At 38.1% G+C, this 22,422-nt stretch overlaps 1 protein-coding gene across 1 annotated transcript in view; it reads left to right on the top strand.

The window, feature by feature from the left end:
- The window catches only part of LOC132829794 (glutamate receptor ionotropic, kainate 3-like), a 484,473-nt gene extending 466,713 nt beyond the window's left edge, over window positions 1-17,760 (top strand). Inside the window, exons 15-17 of the mRNA XM_060847158.1 lie at window positions 11,707-11,932; window positions 12,867-13,117; window positions 16,770-17,760. Coding sequence (XP_060703141.1) covers window positions 11,707-11,932; window positions 12,867-13,117; window positions 16,770-16,964 — 672 coding nt within the window. The 3' untranslated portion in view covers window positions 16,965-17,760. The remainder of the gene's footprint in view (window positions 1-11,706; window positions 11,933-12,866; window positions 13,118-16,769) is intronic.
- The last annotated feature ends 4,662 nt before the right edge of the window (window positions 17,761-22,422 follow it).

Raw genomic sequence — 22,422 nt, 5'->3', positions numbered from 1 at the left:
CCAGTCAGCCTCATATCCCGTAAAACAATCTTTAAAAAAATCAGGAAATACACAATGTAGTAAGTGGCACAAACTGAGACCAAGAAAGTTCCATAATTTTGAATTAGACTAGGCTTTTGTGTACATGAGAGATAGCACAAGGTAATTGCCGTAACTACACTTGCTTGGGAACCAAATCTTAGGCCATTATTTTGCCACAAGGCATTCCTTTTATTATTGAAATTATGCTCAGCAAGGTGAAGGATATAATACTTTCCATTTCAAGAAACCAGGTCAGCTGTTGCGTAGTTTAAAGCAGAATAATGCTGTTTCTTAATTGTTCTCATTTCCACCATCAAATAAGAACTCGTATCCTATAAATGTGACACATTTCCAAAATCTGTCCTGGACATTTTGCTCACAAAAAGTGACCTTGCTGATCCTGTGTCATAATGTTTGCCGACTCTTAGCCTTCTCCTGTGGATTCTGCCTGTCATCAAGACTCAAACTGACCAATGACTATTCAACTGGCTTGAGGTTGGTGGAATGGGTTGTATAGATTCATGTTAAAGGTTGATTCAAGGTGGTCACAGAAATTCACCTGATTAATTTAGAAATTCATTAAGTGAAGAAAAATCTTTGAAACTTCAATATTTCAAGGCATAATGATCTTTCATATTATTAACATGACTCTTCAAGGATTTAGTGTTTGAATATTTTAATTATGATCAATATATAAAGCCTGAGACACAATGTTTATTTCTATTTACTTAATGTGAAGTGTAGTTCTGCTGATAGCTACTTTATGGACAATATAAGCCCGAGACTTAAAAAGAGAAAGCATACTGTGCAATCATTTAATTCAATACTCATTTGACTAATATTCATTTTTCATCTGGTTGTGCCCCATTTTAGAGCATTCTTAAGGCTCAAAATAGCTCCTTTCTTTCCCAGTAGCATATAATTACTACTGTAAATGTCAGATATCTTTGTGAGATTTGTAAAGAATGCCAGGCCCCAGTACAAATGCAACAGTTTGGCAACATTTAATAGCAAATTAACAATTTAATTCCCATCTTACTTAAGATGAATGCGTTCCATCAACCAAATTATTTCAACCAGGCTGCCATGATTCCAAAATAAATCACTGAGTTGTACACCAGAAACATTTCCAGTCTATGCAGTTACTTGATCTTCCCGTTAAAGCTGAAAATTGGACCCAAGGTAAGGAAGAAAATCAATCCAGGGTTGCCAATCCTGGTGATCGTCTTTTGTGAAAATTATGCAAATATGAACACTGGCTTATGGTTTTCAACTGTGATGTTCCTCTGGTCAGTTAGCTTGTTGACACTTGCTGCAATTGATGGGGACAATTGAACTGCACAGTTGGTTACCTTTTTGGGTCAACTGCTGAAAATGTGTTACAGGAATGAAGAAGGGCTTATGCCCGAAACGTCGAATCTCCTGTTCTTTGGATGCTGCCTGACCTGCTGCGCTTTTCCAGCAACACATTTTCAGCTCTGATCTCCAGCATCTGCAGTCCTCACTTCCTTCTTGGGTCAACTGACAAGGAACAAATGCCAAAAGCCCAAAAACAATAATTTAAGTAAAATATGATGACTTAAAGGACATACTGAGAAATATCTAGAGATCATGGAACAATATTCCAACAAGATCTGAGTTTAGAGAGAACTAGTGAGAGCAAAATATTGCCCTGAAGATAGAAACAAAATAATTGGACTGATTCGTCATGACTATATGTCAAGAAACTTCAAAACTTAAAGCACCTTATGGGCTTATTTCATTTTAAGTACTCCAGGTATGCCATTTCTTGTCAGTGTAGTTACCAGCAAACTGCAGAGTGTGCTCATGCAGGGAATTTGGGAAATTAGCACAAAAGCAAATTACTGTGATTTCTGGAAATCAGAAACAACCACAAAATTTTGGTTAAACTTAGCAGGTCTGGCAACATCCATTGAGAAAGAAACCAAGTTAATGTTTTGGGTCTGGTATGACTTTTGTTCAAAATTAGTCTAAAAGAAAGTTAGTATGAAGGAACACCAAAAAGCCAAGTGGCATGGTTGGCTTTTCATATATGGACTGGTGATCAGGAATATAGCAGGCTTCACTGAGTACAGAAGTTCAGTGAGACCGCATTTGGACCACTGTATGCTGTTTTTGCTCTCCATATTTGAAGATTTGCACTTCGATTGGAGGTAGTGCAATGACATTTTGCAATAAATTTCCTGAAGATAAGAGGGTTAGTCTTATGCTAGGAATCTGAGGAAATCAAATCTTTATTCTTCGGAATTTGGCAGAATGAGAAACTATGCAATTGAAACATACAAGATTCTGAAGGGAAGTATTGGGGTAGGCACAGAGAGGGAATCTCAAACAAGGAATGCAAGTTCAGGATAAGGATTTGATTATTTATGGTTGAGATGAGAAATGATTTCACTATGAATCTATGGAATCCCCTACCTTACACGGCTTTGAATACAGCTAAGGTTGGGACAGAAAGATTTTTGATCTCTCAGGCAGCCAGATGATACCCACCCAGTCAGCAGCAGGTGGAGTTGAAGCCTAAATTAACTATCAACATATTGAATGATGGAGAATGCACAGACTGTCTATGATCTAGCCCCCTTTTCTCTTGCAGCAATGATGAATTTATGTGGGCTATGATCCAGAGCTGATTATAGCATGAAACAATAACAGTGAGATTAAAGCCAGGTCTCGAGATCATGGAAGTACTGGGAGCTTTCTTCACGGCTGTTCCAAGTCTACCTCCAAACAGGTCACTCAGCCAGCTTGTTGCAGTTATGCTGTCCAATGTTTAGTGGATTTTAGCTGGTCTTAATATTTTGTTTATGCTGAGATGGAAAATTTCCAACTAGCAATGCCTCCTGCCTGCTTTTCCGCCACATTCTCTGGCTAATACAATGTAGTGAAGCACGTTGGAATACTTGAGCATTTATACCACCTTAAAATGTTCCAGAAAGAGCACTTTGAGCTCATTTTGTGAAGAAAATGCAACATTAAGTCCGCACTTAACAGTTATTTGCACTTACCTGATGCTCCCATTGTTGAAAATGATCCCAAGGTGTTTTACAGAGACATATTATTATTTTTCTTACCGTTGGGACTGAACAAATGGACTTCTGAGTTTTCTCTTCCCAGTCCTTTACATTTTCATTTGATATAGATTCCATGTACTTCCACAGCTTTTTGAGACTTTAGAGAATAAAAGGTGTGTGTAATACTAGAACTATTATTACATGCCTTTAAAACCAGACCAGTGCAAGAAGGTGTCAAGAATGACTGGTACAGGGACCAGAAATGACTCATGAAGTGCAATGATATTTATTCTATATTCATCTGGCTAATGAGACTGTGTGAACAGTTGGAGAATATTTTCTCCTTCAGCAGTGACACTTGGTTATCACTGACCCCCACCCCAGTCCCCAAAAAGCTCTCCTCCAAAGTTCAATGATGTAGATCAACTAGCTTCAACATTTGGAAAGTTAAAGGTACAAGATAAAAAAGGTGGTGTGGAGGATGGTGTGGGAATTTGTGGAGTCTACAGTTTCCAGACTGTAAGAGTGGAGGAAGGGGTTTCAATAATTGAACGCTGACACCATGAACAGAGAGAAGGACCTTGTCTACTCAAACTATGATGAGATCAGTGTTCTAGCAAATTAGTAAAGAGAGCTTTGAACAGCAAGGGTAAAGAAAAAAATCAAACCTGTATATGATAGTAGATTTAGATAATACCTAGAATAGGGTGTAGGTTTGCTCGCTGAGCTGTAGGTTTGATATCCAGACGTTTCATTACCTGGCTAGGTAACATCATCACTGGTGACCTTCAAGTGAAGCTTCACTTGGAGGTCACCACTGGATATCAAACCTACAGCTCAGCGAGCAAACCTACATCCTAAACCTCAACCAGAGCTACAAACCTTCACAAACCTTGCAAAAGTACCTAGAATGTTGCAGTAGAAAGAAAAAGAGAGCTTAACGATAATAATAGAATTTTAGCAGCTCAGGCCAATTGAAGAAAATATGGTGAAAATTTAAAATTAAAAGATCTTTACTGAGTACAGTTGAAGCATTTGTAACAAGATGCATATTTATGGTGCAAATAGAGGTAAATGGACATTAAGATATGATTACATGATGGCTAATTTTTAAACATGCCTGGGAACATGACTTTCAGAAAAGATAGAGAGTACGGAAAGGATCTGATAGTCCTGATAATTGTGGATGAAATGCAGGCAGTAAGAAGAAAAGATCTTAAACCAGAAATAGCAAGAAAGTAGATTTACATATGGGTGGAACTATGGAATAACAAAAGGCAGGAAACACATAAAAGTAGTTTATAGATCGATACATAGTAATTTCAGTATTCGCCAAGAGGTAAATCAGGAAATTACAAAGTAATTAACAAGGGTTATGCAATAATCATGGAGGATTTTAATTTTCTTACTGTCTACAAAATGCAAATTGGCAAAAGTTGTTTGAAGGACAAATCCACAGAATGCATTCAAGGCAGATTTCCAGAATAATAGATTCAAGAAGAATCAATAGGGAATGATCTACTTTAGATCTTTTACTTTGTAATGAGACAAAGTTAATTCGCAACGTACAGTAAAGGATTCTGTGGGAAAGAATGATTTTAATGTGGTGTTATTAAGTTAGGAAGTGATGTGGTTGTGTCCAGATCTAGGATCTTAAATTGAAACCAAATCAATTAAAGAAGATGGAGCTAGAGCAGGGATTTAGGCTGAAAAGTAGTAGATATAAAATGGCATTAAATTTTAATTAATATGTTATCCCTTTCAGCATGAAAAATGCCATTGAAAAACTGTGACCAACAAAATAAGTTAGGACTAGTTTTAGATTGAGAGGTGCAACTTACAACGTTGCAAAATGCACATTAAGCAAAGGATAATCAAGAAAGTGATAGTACCATTGGATAGTGTTTTTGAAAAATGTAAAAACACTTTGTAAGATCTTGAACAAATAAATATAAAGGAAGCGATCAATTACCAAAAAAATGTAGTTAACTTTAAACTGTCTTCACTCAGAGGGTTGTGAATCTTTGGATTTCTATCTCCCAGAGGGTTGTGAATGCTCAGTTAATTGAATATATCCAAGCTTGAGATCAATAGATTTTCAGCCATTAAGGGAAGCAATAGATATGGGAATCAATCAAGAAAGTGGAACTAATGTAAAAAGTTCAGCCACAATTATACTGAATGGAACCGTGGGTTCAATAGGCCCACAACCATCTCTTGCTCCTATTTCTTTTGTTCTGACATTTTGTTGTAAATCAGCTTTCAGCCTTATTTCAAGTGAACATCTCACATTGTATTCCTTGCAAAACCTTCATAAAATCAACACACCTCCATGCTTTTTATGAAATATGTTGCCACATTTACCTTTTACCAAACCTAGTCTTTGCAGTGATCATCAGTTTGAAGTATAAGACAGCCTATAACGGAGGATTACTTGGAAAAATTTGTTTTGCTGCATTAGATAGAATATGGGCACCCTCTGATTTGCCCCTGACCTGCTCCAGTTCCAATTCGACATTGTTCGCAGCCTGCATTGCCTCAAGCACAACTCGACACCAATCTTTCCATTTATTTTTTCCATTCACACATAGCCCTGAATATCACTTTTATTTTGAAGGCTAAAAATAGTCATAAAATATTTCTTCTACAAAAATTCTGATCTTAAGAGCTATGTTTTGTTTTGAAGTGGAACACTAAAAGTTTCAGCGGGGAAAGATGCATTTTTTTTAATATTACTTGTGCAGTTTGAGTATTGTTGGTAAGACCAGAAATAATTGTCCATCTCTAACCACACTTGAGAAGATCAAATGGGCCACCTTCTGAAACTGTTATAGTTCCCATGGCATATGTACACTCAGTGCTGTTGCAGAGGGGTCTACAGGATTTTGACCCAGCAATAGTGACTGAATGACAACATAATTCCAAGTTAGGATGGATTGGGAGTTGGAGTGGAACTTGCAGGATGTGGTGTTCTCAGTCCACTCTAGTTGGCAGGGATCCTGGAAAAGCGCTGCCAAAGGATGCATGGTCAATTTCTGTATTGTTGCCACTGTGCATCGGATATGGAGAAAGTGAATGTTCAAGGCGATAGATTGGGGTGAGGGAATGGACATCCGGCTGGCTGCTTTATACTGAATGGTGTTTTTTACTTGTCTGTTGACTGTGGTTGAAGCTACACTCAGCCAAATAAGAGGAGAATTTCCCATCACACTCCTAATCTGTGCCTGGTAGATGGTGGACAAGCTTTGGGGGGGTTCAGGAATTACTTCAGAGTTCCGAGTCACTGACTTGCTCTGATATCCATAGTATTTGTATGGTCAGTGCAGATACATTCCTGGTCAGTAGTAATGCTATTTGAACATTGAGTGGAGATAGTAAAATTCTTTTTTGTTTGAAATGATAATTTCTTGCACTGAGGTGGCACAAGTATTGCTTACCTAAGCCAGAATTTTATTCAGGGCATCCTGCATGTAGATGTAGACTGGCTCAGTATTTGAGAAATTGTGAATGGTGTTGATCATTGTGCTATCATCAGTGACTTTATGATGGAGGAAGGTCAGTTGTTGAACAGCAGTTGATTAATTAACTGTTCAGTGTTCAGTAAAACGTTGTATAGTACAAAGTAGGGCTATTTGGCTCATTATACCTTCGTCAGTTCTTTAAAAGAGCTACCCAATTAGTTCTGACCCACGCCGACTCATTTCTCCCACAGACCTGCACATTTTATTTTTCCTTTTCCATATTTTTCAGTTTTCTTTTCAGTATTACTGGTGAATCTGCTTCCATTATCATTTCATGCAGTGTAATCCACACCATAACTCATTGTGTTCATCCTTAACATTATTAAGGGATAAATAGTAATATTATAGGGTCATGGTGGGAAATCAAACCAGATTACATCTTATCTCTCAGAGCTTGAATCCAGTGACAAAGTCAATTTATTGTAATGTTACTCTGACTGTCATCTAATTTTCCAATCTGCCTTTCCATCACAATCACTGAGCATACTAGTTGGTGGAACAGATTAATCACGCAAATGATTAAAACACCCTTTACAATTAAATAGTTGTTATGGGAATGATGGATTAACATGAAAAGATTATTTTTGTATCTGCTAATCATGATTGGCATAAACTGCATACACAATGGGAAGTAGTAAAACCAATTTATTCTGCTTCAAGTTATCTGTAACTCTGCTGTGATTTGTCACTCATGAATTGACAATAGTTGCTCATCCATTCAATAAGAGGGCTGTGTTTCCATGTCACCACCATATCCACTGTGTGTGAAACATAACTCCATCTTTAAAGTGACATTTTCTTTTACAGAAAGAAGAGCTTGCATAGATTTTTACTTATTCTTCAGATAAAAGGCGGGAACCAAAGATGCAATCGTCACATGCAAGTCATGTGATTATGCCATTCATACCTGTGCTGTGCTTTCACAATGAAGAGTAGAATGATCAAATCCTATTTAATGAAGTCCTATCAATCCAACTGTTCCTCAAAGCAAAGACAAACAAAAGTGCATTTGAATTGATCTTGCTATACAAAATTCTTTTGAAATTTAGTGAAATCATGTTTCCCAAAGCCACTCATCCCATTAAAATTAATCGGTTAGTGATTTAGGAAGTAATTGTATTGACTGTCAATCATACAATAACTACATTTCAGTCATTGTTTAGTTGATAGTCCTGGTCTCTGAATCAGCAGGTTGAGAGTTCAAACCTCACTCTAGCACATGTGCACAGAAAGAAAATGAAGGCTGGCCTTCCAGCACAGTACTGAGGGGAGTACTGCATGGTCCAGAGTTCTAACTGTCTGACGGTACATTACACTGAGGTCTTCTCTGCTCTCTCAGGTGGTCATAAAAGATCCCATGAAACTATTGCAAAGAAAAGCTGGGGAGCTGGCCCTGTGTTCTAGCCAATATTTACCTTTTATCAGCATCACAAAGCACAATCAACTCCTCTCAATAAACAAAGAGTTTGAATTCTGTTTAGCGCACTGATCTATCACACCTCAATAAAGACATTGTTCACTAGTTCAAAATTAAGGATCTAATTGCAAGGCCTTCCTTGATTGGTAGAAATAGGAATTTTATTCCTACTAACCCTGAGAAAAATTGAAGTATGACATTCAAAACACACACACAAACACATGCAGAAACTTTGAAAAATGGGTAAGGTCAATTGGGTTCAGATGATATTGAATATAGCATTTAAAGGCTTCTCAAAATCCTTGAGATTTTAACATTAAACCTGAACTGTAGAAGCTTCAATGGTTCTCAGATTTGTTTTATCATTGTTGCTGGTTTTAAAGATGATAAGGAAACGGAGAAAGAGACAGCCCTACCAATCCTTCCTAATATCAATCCTTACTATTCACTCGCTCTCTCTTTCTCTCTCCCTCTGCTGTGTTATCAAGCAGCTTATGGTTCATTTGTCTATTCCTGAATCTGGCTTTGTAAGTTTGGAAAGTTTTAGGTAATCTTGTATGTTCTATGTGTACAGCTCAAGCAAATATAACTTTAAACAAGAGATGCAAGCCTCTCGTTCCATATCAGCTGATTTCATTTATTCCAAATTGATTTCCTGAACAAGCCTCAATCTGTGGTCAAGCAATTATTGCAGCTATTTTAGCTGAAGGTTATTTCTGCTGTAGAACCATTCTAATCCATGAAGGTCTCTGGTAAAAACATCAGATGATGAATATTGAACATTAATAGTTCATAGTCTACCAGTATCATAACAATTATCATGTTGCTGTTTGTGAGTGCGTATTCTGTGTAAACATGCTGCTATGCTTTCTAGCTTACAACAATTATTAAATTTATTTACTTTAAAGTGCTTTGAAGGCACAATATAAATGTATTATTTTTGACAGACTGAATACTTCCTGACTGTTGCTGTTTGTAATTGTACCGAGGATGCAATGTTTAATAATGGCTTGGACTTGCCAGATTAAACTTTTAACAAGAAATTGTTGACTAATCTTAATAATATAGACTATAAATTTAACATACACGAGTTTCAATTTTTGTTCAGCATTGGCTGTCACGTTAAGCCTCGAATGTCAATACTGTGGTCAAATCTGAATGAAACATTTAAACTGCTGATATTACATCTTTATCAAAATCTAATTAACAATTGGAAATCAATGTAACTTCATGCCAAAGGGAGGTATGAAGGCCAAGTTGTTAAACTACCTTGCTCTCTATCTCTTTATATATCACTATTTTTCTAACAACTGACAATCAAGGATTTAGAAGGTGGGGTTGACTGGCGAGAAGGGGCAAACTTAAAAGTAGTATTGACAAAAAATTGTTCAGCTCCACCTCAGTTAAAGTTCTATGAACTGATTGCCTTTATTTTATGTAATTGCTTAGGATTCTTAACATTTACTATTGTAACATGATAATAAGAAGCTAATCTGACCGGAAAGGAAGAACACAGTTTTCAAAGTTCAAATGTGGCACCATAAATGCTATTTCATCAACTTTGCAGGAATACTAGTTAAATAAATGTATCCAATAATGGTAGTTAACTCAAAGAAAGCATTTTTGATGCAGTAGAAAAGCAACTATCTGAACAATAGGCACCAACAGCTAAATAATGTGCCTGCTGTATGTTGAATTTCCCCAAGTTGGAGGGCTGATCAATGTTGCAAGTTTTGTACCCAATACTGTTATGGACCATTCGCTGTGGAGGCTCTTTCCACTGTCCATGAAACTTGAGACAGTTTCCCTGGTGCCAGCAATAGGAAATGGGGACTCCTGCTCAACTATACAGCAGGCCCCATTCAAGTATGCCCATTGAGACTCAGTCTTCAAAGGTGATATGGCTGTCATAGTTAAAGAAATGGCAGCATGTACAAACAGTAAGATACAGATGTAAGGCTTCCAATAGTGCTCAATGTGTGAGGATGCTGTGAAGTTACAAATGCTCAGTATGAGTTCTGATTTGGTAGAGTTCATTGAATCTGGTATCTGAAAACATAGTCACTGACCTTGACCACTTGTGTTATGTCAATAAATTTCATGCTGCATTGCTACAATGATTTTGGAGCATAACTCCAGGCATTAACTAACTCCACTATCACTCACAGCTCTCTTCTGACCATGTGATTGAAGGAATGCCAGTACTCCCTGAAGCTACAGTATATCTTTATTCCATTTCATCTCTTTCACGAAGTGTAGTGTCTAAAAGAAAGAAAGTGGTGCATTCTGTCTCCCATAGTCAGCAATTATTGATCAGATATTGCACACAAACCTGAATGATTTCAGCGCCTTCAGCAACCACAGCACCTCTTACCTTTGAGAAGTGCATAAGGTGGTATCCTCTCAGCCTTCCTGTTGAATGCATGTAGCTAATGATCAGTGTAGGTAGTGCCGGCTGCACTCACAGTAAAATGATCAAGCAGCACAGAGTTGGCATAGTCTGTGTGTTCTACTGATTAGGTGTGCATTGTGTTCTCCATACACATGTTTGGGATATATCCAATAAACCCCCAAAATAGGACCTACTTTTTTCAGCAAAACAGTTCCATGCATTAAGTAATAATGATGTCCGTACAACCTAGATCATTGTACAAGTCAATTGTCTTGATGAAGTAATTCTGAATTTACAGCAGTAAATTACTTTAGCTGTGCAACACTTCAACTATATCCATTCAAACTTAAAGTATTAATATTGCTTCCTCAATGAATGAACTGTGGTTGGGAAACATGCATTGAGTTACTTCAACTGATCACTGTTTTGCACAATATCTGTTGGCAAATACTTATCTCACTAGTTAAAATAAAGTTTTATTCTCAGATCAGATTAAGGGTCAGTGAACACTCAGTCACCAGGTGGTTAAAGGTTTTTGAACTGAATTTTGTAATTGGTTTTCTGGTAAATATGATCTGTGTTCACAAATGCAGCCAGATTGTTGACATTTAATCTGTAAATTCATTAATTTGCTGGCTGAGAGGAAAGTGTAAGCACTGGTAGATAGGTTTTGCTGCATTTGTCATGTTGTGGATATGAATCAAACATGAGTCCTGAAGTACTGCATTTAATAATAATACATTCCTACAATACATCATCACCAGAAGACTGTAATTCAAGTACACAAGCTAAAGAGTTTTTATTTTCAAATAGTATTAATTGAGCTATCAGTAACACATTTATATGTGAGATCAGAGAAAACTCTGCAAAACATAATAAGCAATAAATTAGTGAAGCTGTCCCCTCCTGTCTTCTGCCAAAGGAGTTAGTTTTCATCAGGATATAGATTCACAAGTGATAGATACTGAAAGGTGCCTCAGCCACTCTAAGAAAATAGAAACAAAAGGAGGGAATAAAAAAGAATCTTAAAAATGAAGTGAGGAGATTGAACTGGGGATCAAAACATGCACAGGTTTGTTCACCGTGGTTACAGACACAATAGCTTTCAGCTCCAAAACACTGATGCAATCTGCTTGCTGTTCCCGGAGGGTAATCTTTGGTCCTTAATTTCAGGTTTTCAAGTATTACATTTATTTGCCATTACTTTGATGTTCTAAGTGGACTGCAAGTGCATCCAGATGATTATGTAGACTTTCAGCAGATGTTTAAATAATTCAAAATGAAAACATTAGCAAAACACTTTTGTTCATTTTGCAACAGAAATCAAAAATTTCCACTTTTGAGAAGATGTGGGCTTTTATGAGCAGCAGGCAGCAAACAGCACTCGTTAAATCAAACGAGGAAGGAATCCAACGAGTTCTTGGTGCTGATTATGCCTTCCTAATGGAATCTACCACCATTGAGTATGTCACTCAAAGGAATTGCAACCTGACCCAGATTGGAGCACCTATGGATTCGAAAGGCTATGGTATCGGAACACCACTTGGTATGGAACAGTACTTCTTTCAGACCACTGACCATTTGCGCAGAGCTGGGTAGAATCTGTCTGTTAATAGTCAAACATCACACTAGTGTATTGTTAACAAATTCTTTTGTGACTCAGAACCAAGTAACTTATGAAACTTGTTTTGACAAAAGTTACCTATTGCCAATAATATTAAGTAGTAAGGTATGTGGACCTGCTACAAGGTTCAAGCAAAGTAGATTTATCTTTTTGGTAGTAATGAGAAAAGTTAAGTATAATTATGTAAAGTTAATGTCAAAATAAAATTCTCTCTTTTTCTCTTCACACATTTTTCCAAGTTAATCTTTTGCGGCAAGACTACCTAGACCTGTTGTCAGACTGCCTTCAGCACCGGTCACGTGAACTGTCCACCACCCAGCCCCACCCCAATTCATATTACTTTAAATTTCAAGATACAATCCCAAAGTAAAATGTAATCTTGTAAATTTTATAACTAACTAAATGACATTTGCAGTCTTTTCATCCTTAGCAAACAGCCAACTGTCCCATGAGATTTTCTTTGTAATTAATATTTAACTGACACAATGAAATAGAAGACAGAGCTGATGGTACCATTTGATCCTGTTATAGTTCGTCTCAAAAACCATTGCCTTTATGACAATGAACTAAAATTCTAGAGACGCTGATGAATTACAAGACAGCAGTATTTCAAGATGCCACACATCGTAGTGCACTGTACTGGCACAATAGATATTTTAGAGTTAAAAACATTGACTGCAGATGCTGGAAACCAGATTCTGGATTAGTGGTGCTGGAAGAGCACAGCAGTTCAGGCAGCATCCAAGAGCTGCTCCTTGGATGCTGCCTGAACTGCTGTGCTCTTCCAGCACCATTAATCCAATAGATATTTTAGCTTGTCTTTGTCATTAATTGTTTATATCCCTCTCTGTCACAGGGTCACCATATAAGGAAAAGATAACCATTGCTGTCCTGCAGCTTCAAGAGGACGGCAAGCTGCACATGATAAAAGAGAAATGGTGGCGAGGCAACGGCTGCCCTGAGGAAGATAGCAAAGAGGCCAGCGCCCTGGGGATTCAAAACATTGGTGGCATCTTCATTGTGTTAGCAGCAGGCCTAGTGCTCTCAGTGTTTGTGGCAATAGGAGAATTTATTTATAAATTACGAAAAACTGCAGAACGTGAACAGGTATGTAAACAAGAATGAGTCATTTGCTCTCAATTACAGGAAGGGGAGACATACAGAATTTTAGTGGTCTCTCTGTTTCCTTGGAAACTGGAGAGTTGATGCTGCAAATTCCATTCTTGCCCCACCTCTTGGTTACCCATGGCAACATGACTGATTCATTAGAGCCACAAGCAGCTGTCTGAATCTACAACTTTCACCTTTGGTTCTGAATTTCAAAAAAAAAGCATTAAAATGTTTCAGAGCATTGACAGACAGTGTGACCATGGAACAATCTGGTAGTGTGTGCTATTTGAATTCGTGACTTGTGAGGCTTACACCTGTCTGAGTATGGGAGAAACTTGATCAATGATATAGTAGCTCAAGACTCAGAAAAATACTTGTTACATCTGTCTTCTGCTGAGCTTAGTGAATGCATGTTTGTAAAGAAAAGTCACATTGGACATGGGCAACAGGCAAGGCACAATGGCTCAATGATTAGCACTACTGCCCTCACAACACCAGGGACCTGGGTTTGATTCCAGCCCTGGGCAACTGTCTGTGTGAAATTTGTGTGTTTTCCTTGTGTTCACGTGGGTTTACTTGGGGTGCTCCGGTTTCCTTCCACAGTCCAAATATATGCACGTTAGGTGGGATGGCCATGCTAAATTGCCCAGAGTGACTAGGAATGTGAAGACTAGGTGGATTAGCAATGGTAAAATGTGGAGTTATGGGGATAGGCTAAAGGGGTGGGTCTGGGTCAAATGCTTCCAGAAGGTCAGTGCAGACTAGATGGGCCAAATGGCATTGAAATTAGGATGTAAGAATTCAATTCAGGAGTTGCTATTGACAAAAGCCCATTGCCTTCCCCTGCCATGAATGTTACAATTTCACAAATAGTGACAGTAAACAGGAGTCATCAGAAATGAGCCAGATTGTGTTGGTACAGATCATCTGACATGCTCTGTAATGTGAATTTTCACCATAATTTTCACCATAAGAAAGAGAGGAGATTTTAAGTTTCCAGATTGACTCGTCTTATGATTCCACTGCCCTTCCATAAGACCATAAGATATAGGAGTGGAAGTAAGGCCATTTGGCCACTTATTCATGGCTGATGGGCTTTTCAATTCTACTTACTGGCACTCTCCCAGTACTCCTTAATTCCTTGCAAGATCAAGAATTTATCAATCTCTGCCTTGAAGACACCCAACATCCTGGCCTCCATGTGCTCTGCGGCAATGTATTCTACAGGCCCACCACTCTAGCTGAAGAAATGTTTCCTCATTTCCATTCTAAATTGGCCACCTCGAATTTTAAGGCTGTGCCCATGGGTCAGAGTCTCCCCGTCTAACGGAAACAACTTCCCAGTGTCCACCCTTTCTGAGACACGCATTATCTTGTAAGTTTCTAATAGATCCCCCTCAACCTTCTAAACTCTAATGAATACAATCCCAGGATCCTCAGCCGTTCATCATATGTTAGGTCTACCATTCAGGGATCATCTGCGTGAATCTCCGCTGGACATGCTCCAGTGCCAGTATGTCCTTCCTGAGGTGTGGAGCCCAAAATTGGACGCAGTATCCTAAATGGGGCCTAACTAGAGCTTTATAAAGTCTCAGGAGCACGTCACTGCTTTTATATTCCAACCCTCTTCAGATAAATGACAAAATTACATTAGCTTTCTACATCATGGATTCAACCTGCAAATCACCCTTTAGAAAATCCTGGACTAGCACTCCCAGATCCCTTTATACTTCAGCTTTATGAATTTTCTCACCCTTTAAAAAATAGTCCATGCTTGTATTCTTTATTCCAAAATGAAAGACCTCGCACTTGTTCACAGTGAATTTCATCAGCCATTTCCTGGACCACTGTCCTAAACTGTCTAAATCTTTCTGCAGCCTCCCCAACTCCTCAGTACTACCTGCCTGTCCACCTAAACTTCGTATCATCGGCAAACTTTTCCAGATCATTAATATATAAAGTGAACAGCTGCAGTCTCAACACTGAATCCTGTGGGCCCCCACTTGTCACCAGCTGTCATTACAAAAAAGAACCTTTTATCCCAACTCTCTGTCTTCTGCCAAACAGCCAATCCATAAATCCATGCCAGTAGCTCACCTCGAACACCATGGGTACTCACCTTACTCAGCAGCCCCCCGTGAGGTACCTTATCAAAGGCCTTCCAGTATGCTTTAGACAAATATATTTGATAAAACTCAGATAGCACTGTGTACTGTGGGTGAATGTTACCATCAATTAACATTTTACAAGGATACAAGCCCAGCCAAAGTATTGCCAAAGGATTACTTTAGGCAATGTTTTGGCTCCTTCACCACATTACAATGAAACACAGGCCTACATCTCTGAAACTCCATGTTGTAAACTGTTCATTTTAAACCTGCTTTGTGGAATATTCCTAATTGGAAACAAGCCACAGGAGGTAGAATCAAACAGCTTGCAACTCTATTAAATATTATTATTTTAATCATGCTCTCTCACCTGCTGCGTGCAAGCTGGGATAACCTTGCCTATGAACAGCATTTCTTGAAAACCAAGAAACATATAATTCTGAATTGAATCTCTGTGCACTTCACACAGGTCAATAGCCTTCAAATATAGGCTTAGCAGCACAAGAAATAAATATTATTGCCAACCTAAAAATATACAACTATGTGGAGAATGTTTTTGTTCAGCCTACGGACCAGCTAATAATAGAAAAAAAAGTGAGCCACATTGACAATTGAGAAAACAATGTTTGCAATGTAACTTTGCAAAGGATATAGATATTACAGGGCGGTTAAGACATGAAAGGAATAGCACTTGCCTGACACATGTCTAGCTTAATCTTGCCTTTTATATCAAAAGTACTGAACTGGATACCAATCATTGTTTATTTTGTTTTCAATTCATTCTTGAAATATTGGTACCAGACACATTTATCATTGTTAACCGAGGGTCTTTTGAAAAGGTGAATCACTTTCTTGAACAATTCAGTCTGTGTGATGAAGGGACTGCCACAGTACTAATAGACCAGGAGATATGGCATTTTGATCAAACATTGATATATTGTGACGAACAAGCATTGTTTTGTAGAAAATGAATCACACCTTTTTGTTATCACTTAATGCTATGGTGAGAGGGAAAACATGTAAAAGGGTTGTAAGGGGCAATGTTTTCACGCAGAGGGTGGTGCGTGTATAGAATGAGCTGCCAGAGGAAGTGGCAGAGGCTGGTGCAATTGCACAATTTATAAAACAGTTCTAAGGAAGGGCCACATGACCTGACACATTAACTCGGATTTCTGTCCAAAGATGTTGTCGGACTTCCTCAGCTTTTCTAGCAATTTCTGTTTTTGTTTCTGGTTTACAGCATCTGCAGTTCTTTCAGTTTTTATTTAAAAGGCATTTGAATGGGTATGTGAATAGGAAGGGTTAAGAGGAATATGGGCCAAGTGCTGGGAAATGGAACTGGATTAGTTTGGGATATCTGGTCAGCATGGATGAGTTGACCAAAGGAATTGCTTCAGTGATGTATATCTCCATGACTCTATGATGAACACCTATCATTCAAAATGACCAAAAGTTGTATATGTTTTTTTTATTTCAAATTGTAACTTTACATTGGTAAGTAATAAAATGGGCTGAAAAACTTGTGTCTGGTGTTTTTGCAGAGATCCTTATGCAGCACCATGGCCCAGGAACTTCGGTTATCTCTCACATGCCAGCGGCGGGTGAAACATAAGCCTCAGGCGCCAGTCATGGTGAAGACAGAGGCGGTGATCAACATGCACACGTTCAATGACCGACGACTGCCCGGGAAGGACAACATGACCTGCAACACCGGGCTGACTCCAGTGTTTCCCTAGGAGTCATGCAGCCTGTGCTGGGAGCAGAAGAGGCGCACTGGAAAAGGTGAGAGGCTGGAGCTTTGTTTCAGAGACAGGGCCTGTTGGATGTCAGAGGTGTTTCGATAAGAGCAAAACGCCTGAGCATGGACAATGGAATATGCAACGCATGGAAAAAAAAAACACCACAACAAAAACACAGCACAAGGCTGCAGGTAGTGTTTCTGAAACTTAAGCCTGGACACATGTGGACATCAGTCTCCAAACTCTAAATGCGTGGGAAATTTCAGTGCTGATAGATTTGAAGAAATGGATCTGGGCAGTGGGCAGCAAGACCAAGACAATAGAGGAAAGGAAGTAGCAACAATGCAATTACATCTTGGTGGGAACCTCCAGCATGGCAATAACAGCATTCATTCTGTCAGCTACAGCGATTGACTCAGACAGGAGGCATCTACGGATATTGATTTCAAGGGAACTGCACACAGTGCATTCATTCAAGGGTGCAGTTGACCATTTAACTCACAGCATGAAAAGTTGCTGTCACGTCTCGGCAGCTGTTACTCCTTTATCTTTTACCTCAGCGCTATGCTTCCTTTCTGCCATTGGGAGAGACTAACAGACAGAGCTGGAAGTGAACGGTGCCTCCAGAGAACTATGAGAGTGAGGGTGCGGGGGGAAGGGGGAAGAGGGAAACAAAAATCAAACAGTGGAAAGGACTAAACAGACATCAAGATGATGAGCAGAGTATTCAAAATGTAGTTGTTTTCATATTTTGTGTCCAGTTTTTTATCTAATTGTTTAATTTGTGCTTGATTAACAGAAAGAAAAATGGTAGTCTTTTTATGAAATGATGGTTTTGAAGGGATTTTACCATGTGAACAAAATTTTAATTCAGTAAAAATTACCAAAGAACTATCTGCTAACTAGAGGTAGTCTGTGGAGTATGTGTATTTTTTAATCCTTTGAGTTTGTTTATATATAACCTGCATTTTTTAAGTTGTGACTAAATAACAGTTTCCAGTCCATTGCAAGGTACAATATCTCCCTGCCTCTCATTGATGGCTGGTTTGGAAGTTGATGCTGGACTCCTTAAGACAGGGGGATGCCAGTAACCACTAAAAGAAGCATCTGTTTCACCTGATGCCAGATTGAATCATTGCAAAGCAGATTTGACATGGCCGCATTCTAGTATCCTCCTGCTGCCCAGATCTGAAAGCTCGCATAAAAGTCTAGGCTATTATGAGTTTCATTTAACAAAACTTTAAGTTGATCTGTTCGATATTTCACTGGATCCTTCATTCTCAATTTCTATTGCAAATGTTAAAACAGCTTGTGTTGTAACACTATTTTGGGGTTATTGTAAATGTCAGCATTCGCAGAATTTTTTTGTCTTAGATACCCAGAACAAGCATTCACTAAAATTCTTCTTCTTGATAATATGAGGAGAAGAGAAGAAAATTGGCAGGGTAAAAATGTGAGTGAGTTAAAGATGAAGGAGGGAAAGTGATATATGCAGAGATACATTTTTGCGATCATTCTAATCCTTCATCTTTTGAGATAAGTTCAGCAAATTGCCATGAGGGTTGACATTGTCATTAAAATTCTAATCCCTTAACCCCTGCCCTGATCCATTATTAATGATTTTGATCAGTAATGATCTCACATACTTGAATAAATTGTGTATAATTTTCTTAAATGTTATTGTAATATTTGTTGATGCAGTTCTCTGTTATTTTACATGTCAGAACTGGTAGAGTGTAGCCAGATATTTCCCATTCAGCAGACTTACCTTTTATACTTTAGTGGACTCAGGAATTCTTGCACATTATAAATTGGCAATTTTATAAAGAGAGGCCAATCAATAAGATATTATTTAAAATTGCATCACTCCTAATGGGGAAACAGTGATCTATGTGGACTTGAATGGTATGTATTAAGGCCTGACTTAGGAGATTTCATCTGGAGTAAATGTCGAGAAATGCAATTGAATTCCCTATCAATACCACTCCCTGCATATTGGGCTAAATTTCTTTGAATTTTCAGAACATTCAAACCTGGATTCCCATGCCTAGTCAATCGCTAATGATGCTAGACAATGCCATATATGTGAATGCTGCAGCAGGCTTTTCTACAAAGCCTGTGTTCAGTGAACCACAGACATCACTGCCCAGCTTATACATGAGGTCTTGTCATTCCAAATCTTGTCATTTAGTTATAGTAAAAGGGTGTGATCAGCCTTTATTGATCCAGAGCAATCAAATTGAGGACAATGGAAAAACATTGAGTAGCAAAGTGGGGGGAAGAAAATAACCACCTTTCACCAACTCATTGTTTCAGATTTTAACTTGTAACATAAATTTTATATGCAGTGGATGCTGATTTTTTTTCCAATGCAGATGCCAATCATTTCTCCTTCCATACAAAAAGATGTTTCTTGATTTTAAGTACATGCAGGAGAGCCTTTTTTTTCATTTCTGTTTTCACTTCACAAGATGTTGTTTTACTTTGCTGAATTTTCGAACAATCTGAAAATCAAACAATTATTGGTGTCCAGACCATTACCAGGCTGAATGGTGGTTGAGGCCATTAATCTTGAAGAATGCTGTTTCATTCTCTGGCAGTACAGTGCATGTCAGTTTTCAATAAGAGCTTAAAGGTTCTTCAAGTTGTTGTGTCATACAACTCTTACATGTACTTTGTAATGGTTTTTGTGATTGATCACTGCTTATGAAAGCTCTCCATCCTGCATTCAACATGTCTTCTCATGCAGAAATACACATGCACTTGTATATACAGTGACAACTTATGTTTAATTCCAGTTTCAGGTCACATAATTATTGTCAGTATCCGTGGCAGTTTTCTCAAAGATGAATGAGCTTTAAAAGCAAAATAAACCCTCTTTTCCCATTTTTGATTTTCTTTATCCTCATTTTTGTTGCAAACTGTACTTAATGTGTAATCAAGTCAGCTGTGACTCACTGGAGTGAAACAAAGGTTTTTGTCCTAAATACAGCAGTTTGATACAAAAACTGAATTCAGATAAAGTCCTTGACAGGTCTGCACAGTGCTTTAGACTCATAATAACGTGTTTTGTTTTTATCTAGCTGGCAGTCAACTGCAATAAGATTCCAGTATCTGTATCATATTGAGGCATGTTAGGTCATATGCAGTGTTGATGGTGAAACAAAGCAACCAAATGGTATTATTGAAAGAGCACAAGGCAAAATTTACATTTTCAAATCTCTTTGATGTTTGCATTGCCTGCCAACCCATTCACTCCTGACTCATGTGTTTTTCAATTTCTGTAAACTGTCCCGTGTGTGTCTTGAACACAGATTTGCTTTAAGGGAAAACTCTCTCGGTGTTATTTGAGGTAAAATATCAAGAATTGTTTTTACTTGTATTTTTCTATAAGCATGTCAACCAGACATTTATAATCCAGGCTGTTCTTTCATTCCCATCTTCATTAGAGGCAATTGGACTGAAACCACTCGCTGAACCACATACCTTTTTGACTGAGTATGCTTGATACTGAAAGCAGAAGTCAACTTCAACAGGGAGAGGCTTTTGTGGTTCACTATTATGAAGCTTGTCATTATAGAGATACATGATGACATTTTCCTCAGTGTTAGAATCAATTAATTAAAAGAGTGCATTGTAAATGCATTTACAAACATTGAGTATTAACTGAGTGAAGCATCAACAGAAATCTTGAAAGAAAACTGGAATGATTGTCAGAACTAGGCTCATGATGAAAGTATTTGTGCTATCTCACCACACTTGCTTAAGTGCTTGCAATAAATATAATTCAATTTTCAAATCATAAATGTTGCCAATAACTGGTGTTTTAGCTAGATTAATATTTCACACCCATTGGCAGGCTAATAAAACTTTTAGGAGCAATTATTTTACTTTATTTTCAGATTTAGGCTGGGATTTTGACTAATTTACCAACCACTTTACCTTAAGAAGAAGATTCACACAATTAAATTGTTAAAAACTACATAAGACAAGGCAATTATATTTTCACGGTGAATGTAATAATTCAGTAGTGACAAAGGTGCCCTGCATGGTGATACATTTATTTGTTTTAAATACAGGAACAAAGGAGTTGTTACATTTGAGAAAAAATCAAAATAAGATTTTTTTTTGGTTGGTCATTGACGGATATTTCAAGCTAACAATGTACAAATTAATGGTTTATTCCTGATATGCTCAAAGTGAACTATTAGAGTCATAAAGTAGTGAAAGCATTTAATTACATTTGTGACTTTGCATGACCATATAGGAGCTGAACTGGTTTATTTAGAGCCTGCAGAGTCAGCCTAAGGAGCAGGAAAGCTCACAGTAACTGTATTGTACAGGGTAGGGCAATGTGTCAATTACTGTAAAGTGCATGAAACCTTCAAAAGGTTCAATATATTCCTATACTTTACAGTAAGGATTCTAAACCCAACCTTACCTCCAGGTTTGTTTACTGAGGAGTCAAAAAATTCAATTCTTCAAAACGTTGGCCCTCATATATTTACATGATATTATGGACACTGGGTGATATGATGGATCAGTGGATGGCACTGCTGCCTCACGGCGCCAGGGACCTGAGTTTGATTCCAACCTCAGGCAACTGTCTGTGCAGGGTTACATATTCTTTCCCATGTCTTTTGTGGGTTGCTCTGGTTTCCTCCCACAATCCAAAAGTGTGCGGGTTAGGTGAATTGGCAATGCTAAATTGCCCATGGTATTCAGGGATATGTGGGTTAGATGCATTAATCAGAGGTGATAATAGAGTAGGGAAATGGGTCTGGGTGGGTTACTCTTCAGAGGGTCAATGTAGACTTGTTGGGCCGAAGGGCCTGTTTCCACACTGTCGGGATTCAATAATATTGTGGTTGCTTTTCCTCAATGAAGAATTGGTGAAGCAAGTGTAAAAGTCACTTTAAGCTTGTGGATTCTGTTATGAGTGTTTATTTATTCAAGTCCAAAGAGGTATGAAGATAGTCAACTTTCTGGTCCAAATATTGAGCAATTGAGCAATGATAAAAAATTTAATGCATTCTGAAATAACTCCACAGCGGCTGGTATCCCATTACCAAGTCAGCTTTTACTTTCATATCAATAGTCCTTACCTTTAATATTGCCTCATACAGAGTCAGATACCAGAGTGTTAGTATCTCTGGTGCACAACCTTTTTAAGTAATCCCGGGCTGGACCAGATTAACAGCCCAATCAGGGAATTCACATTCTATGATATCCAGCTGGCTGACCTCATTACAATCACTACACATTACTGCAACTATTTACAGATATATGAATGTGACCTGCATTACTACAGTGAGTGTTAGGAGCACTGTAGCCTCAAGTCTGTCTCCTGCAAGCTTCCTTTTTAATCTGCCCAATTTCTTGTGACATCAGCACAGTGAGCAAGGATTACCACATTTAATCAATTCAATAATACCTTAATCAGACATTAACCATT

Source organism: Hemiscyllium ocellatum, chromosome 30, assembly GCF_020745735.1.
Source record: "Hemiscyllium ocellatum isolate sHemOce1 chromosome 30, sHemOce1.pat.X.cur, whole genome shotgun sequence".
NCBI lineage: Eukaryota > Metazoa > Chordata > Chondrichthyes > Orectolobiformes > Hemiscylliidae > Hemiscyllium > Hemiscyllium ocellatum.
The sequence above is the reverse complement of the archived record's forward strand: the minus strand, read 5'-3'. Positions and strand labels throughout refer to the sequence as shown.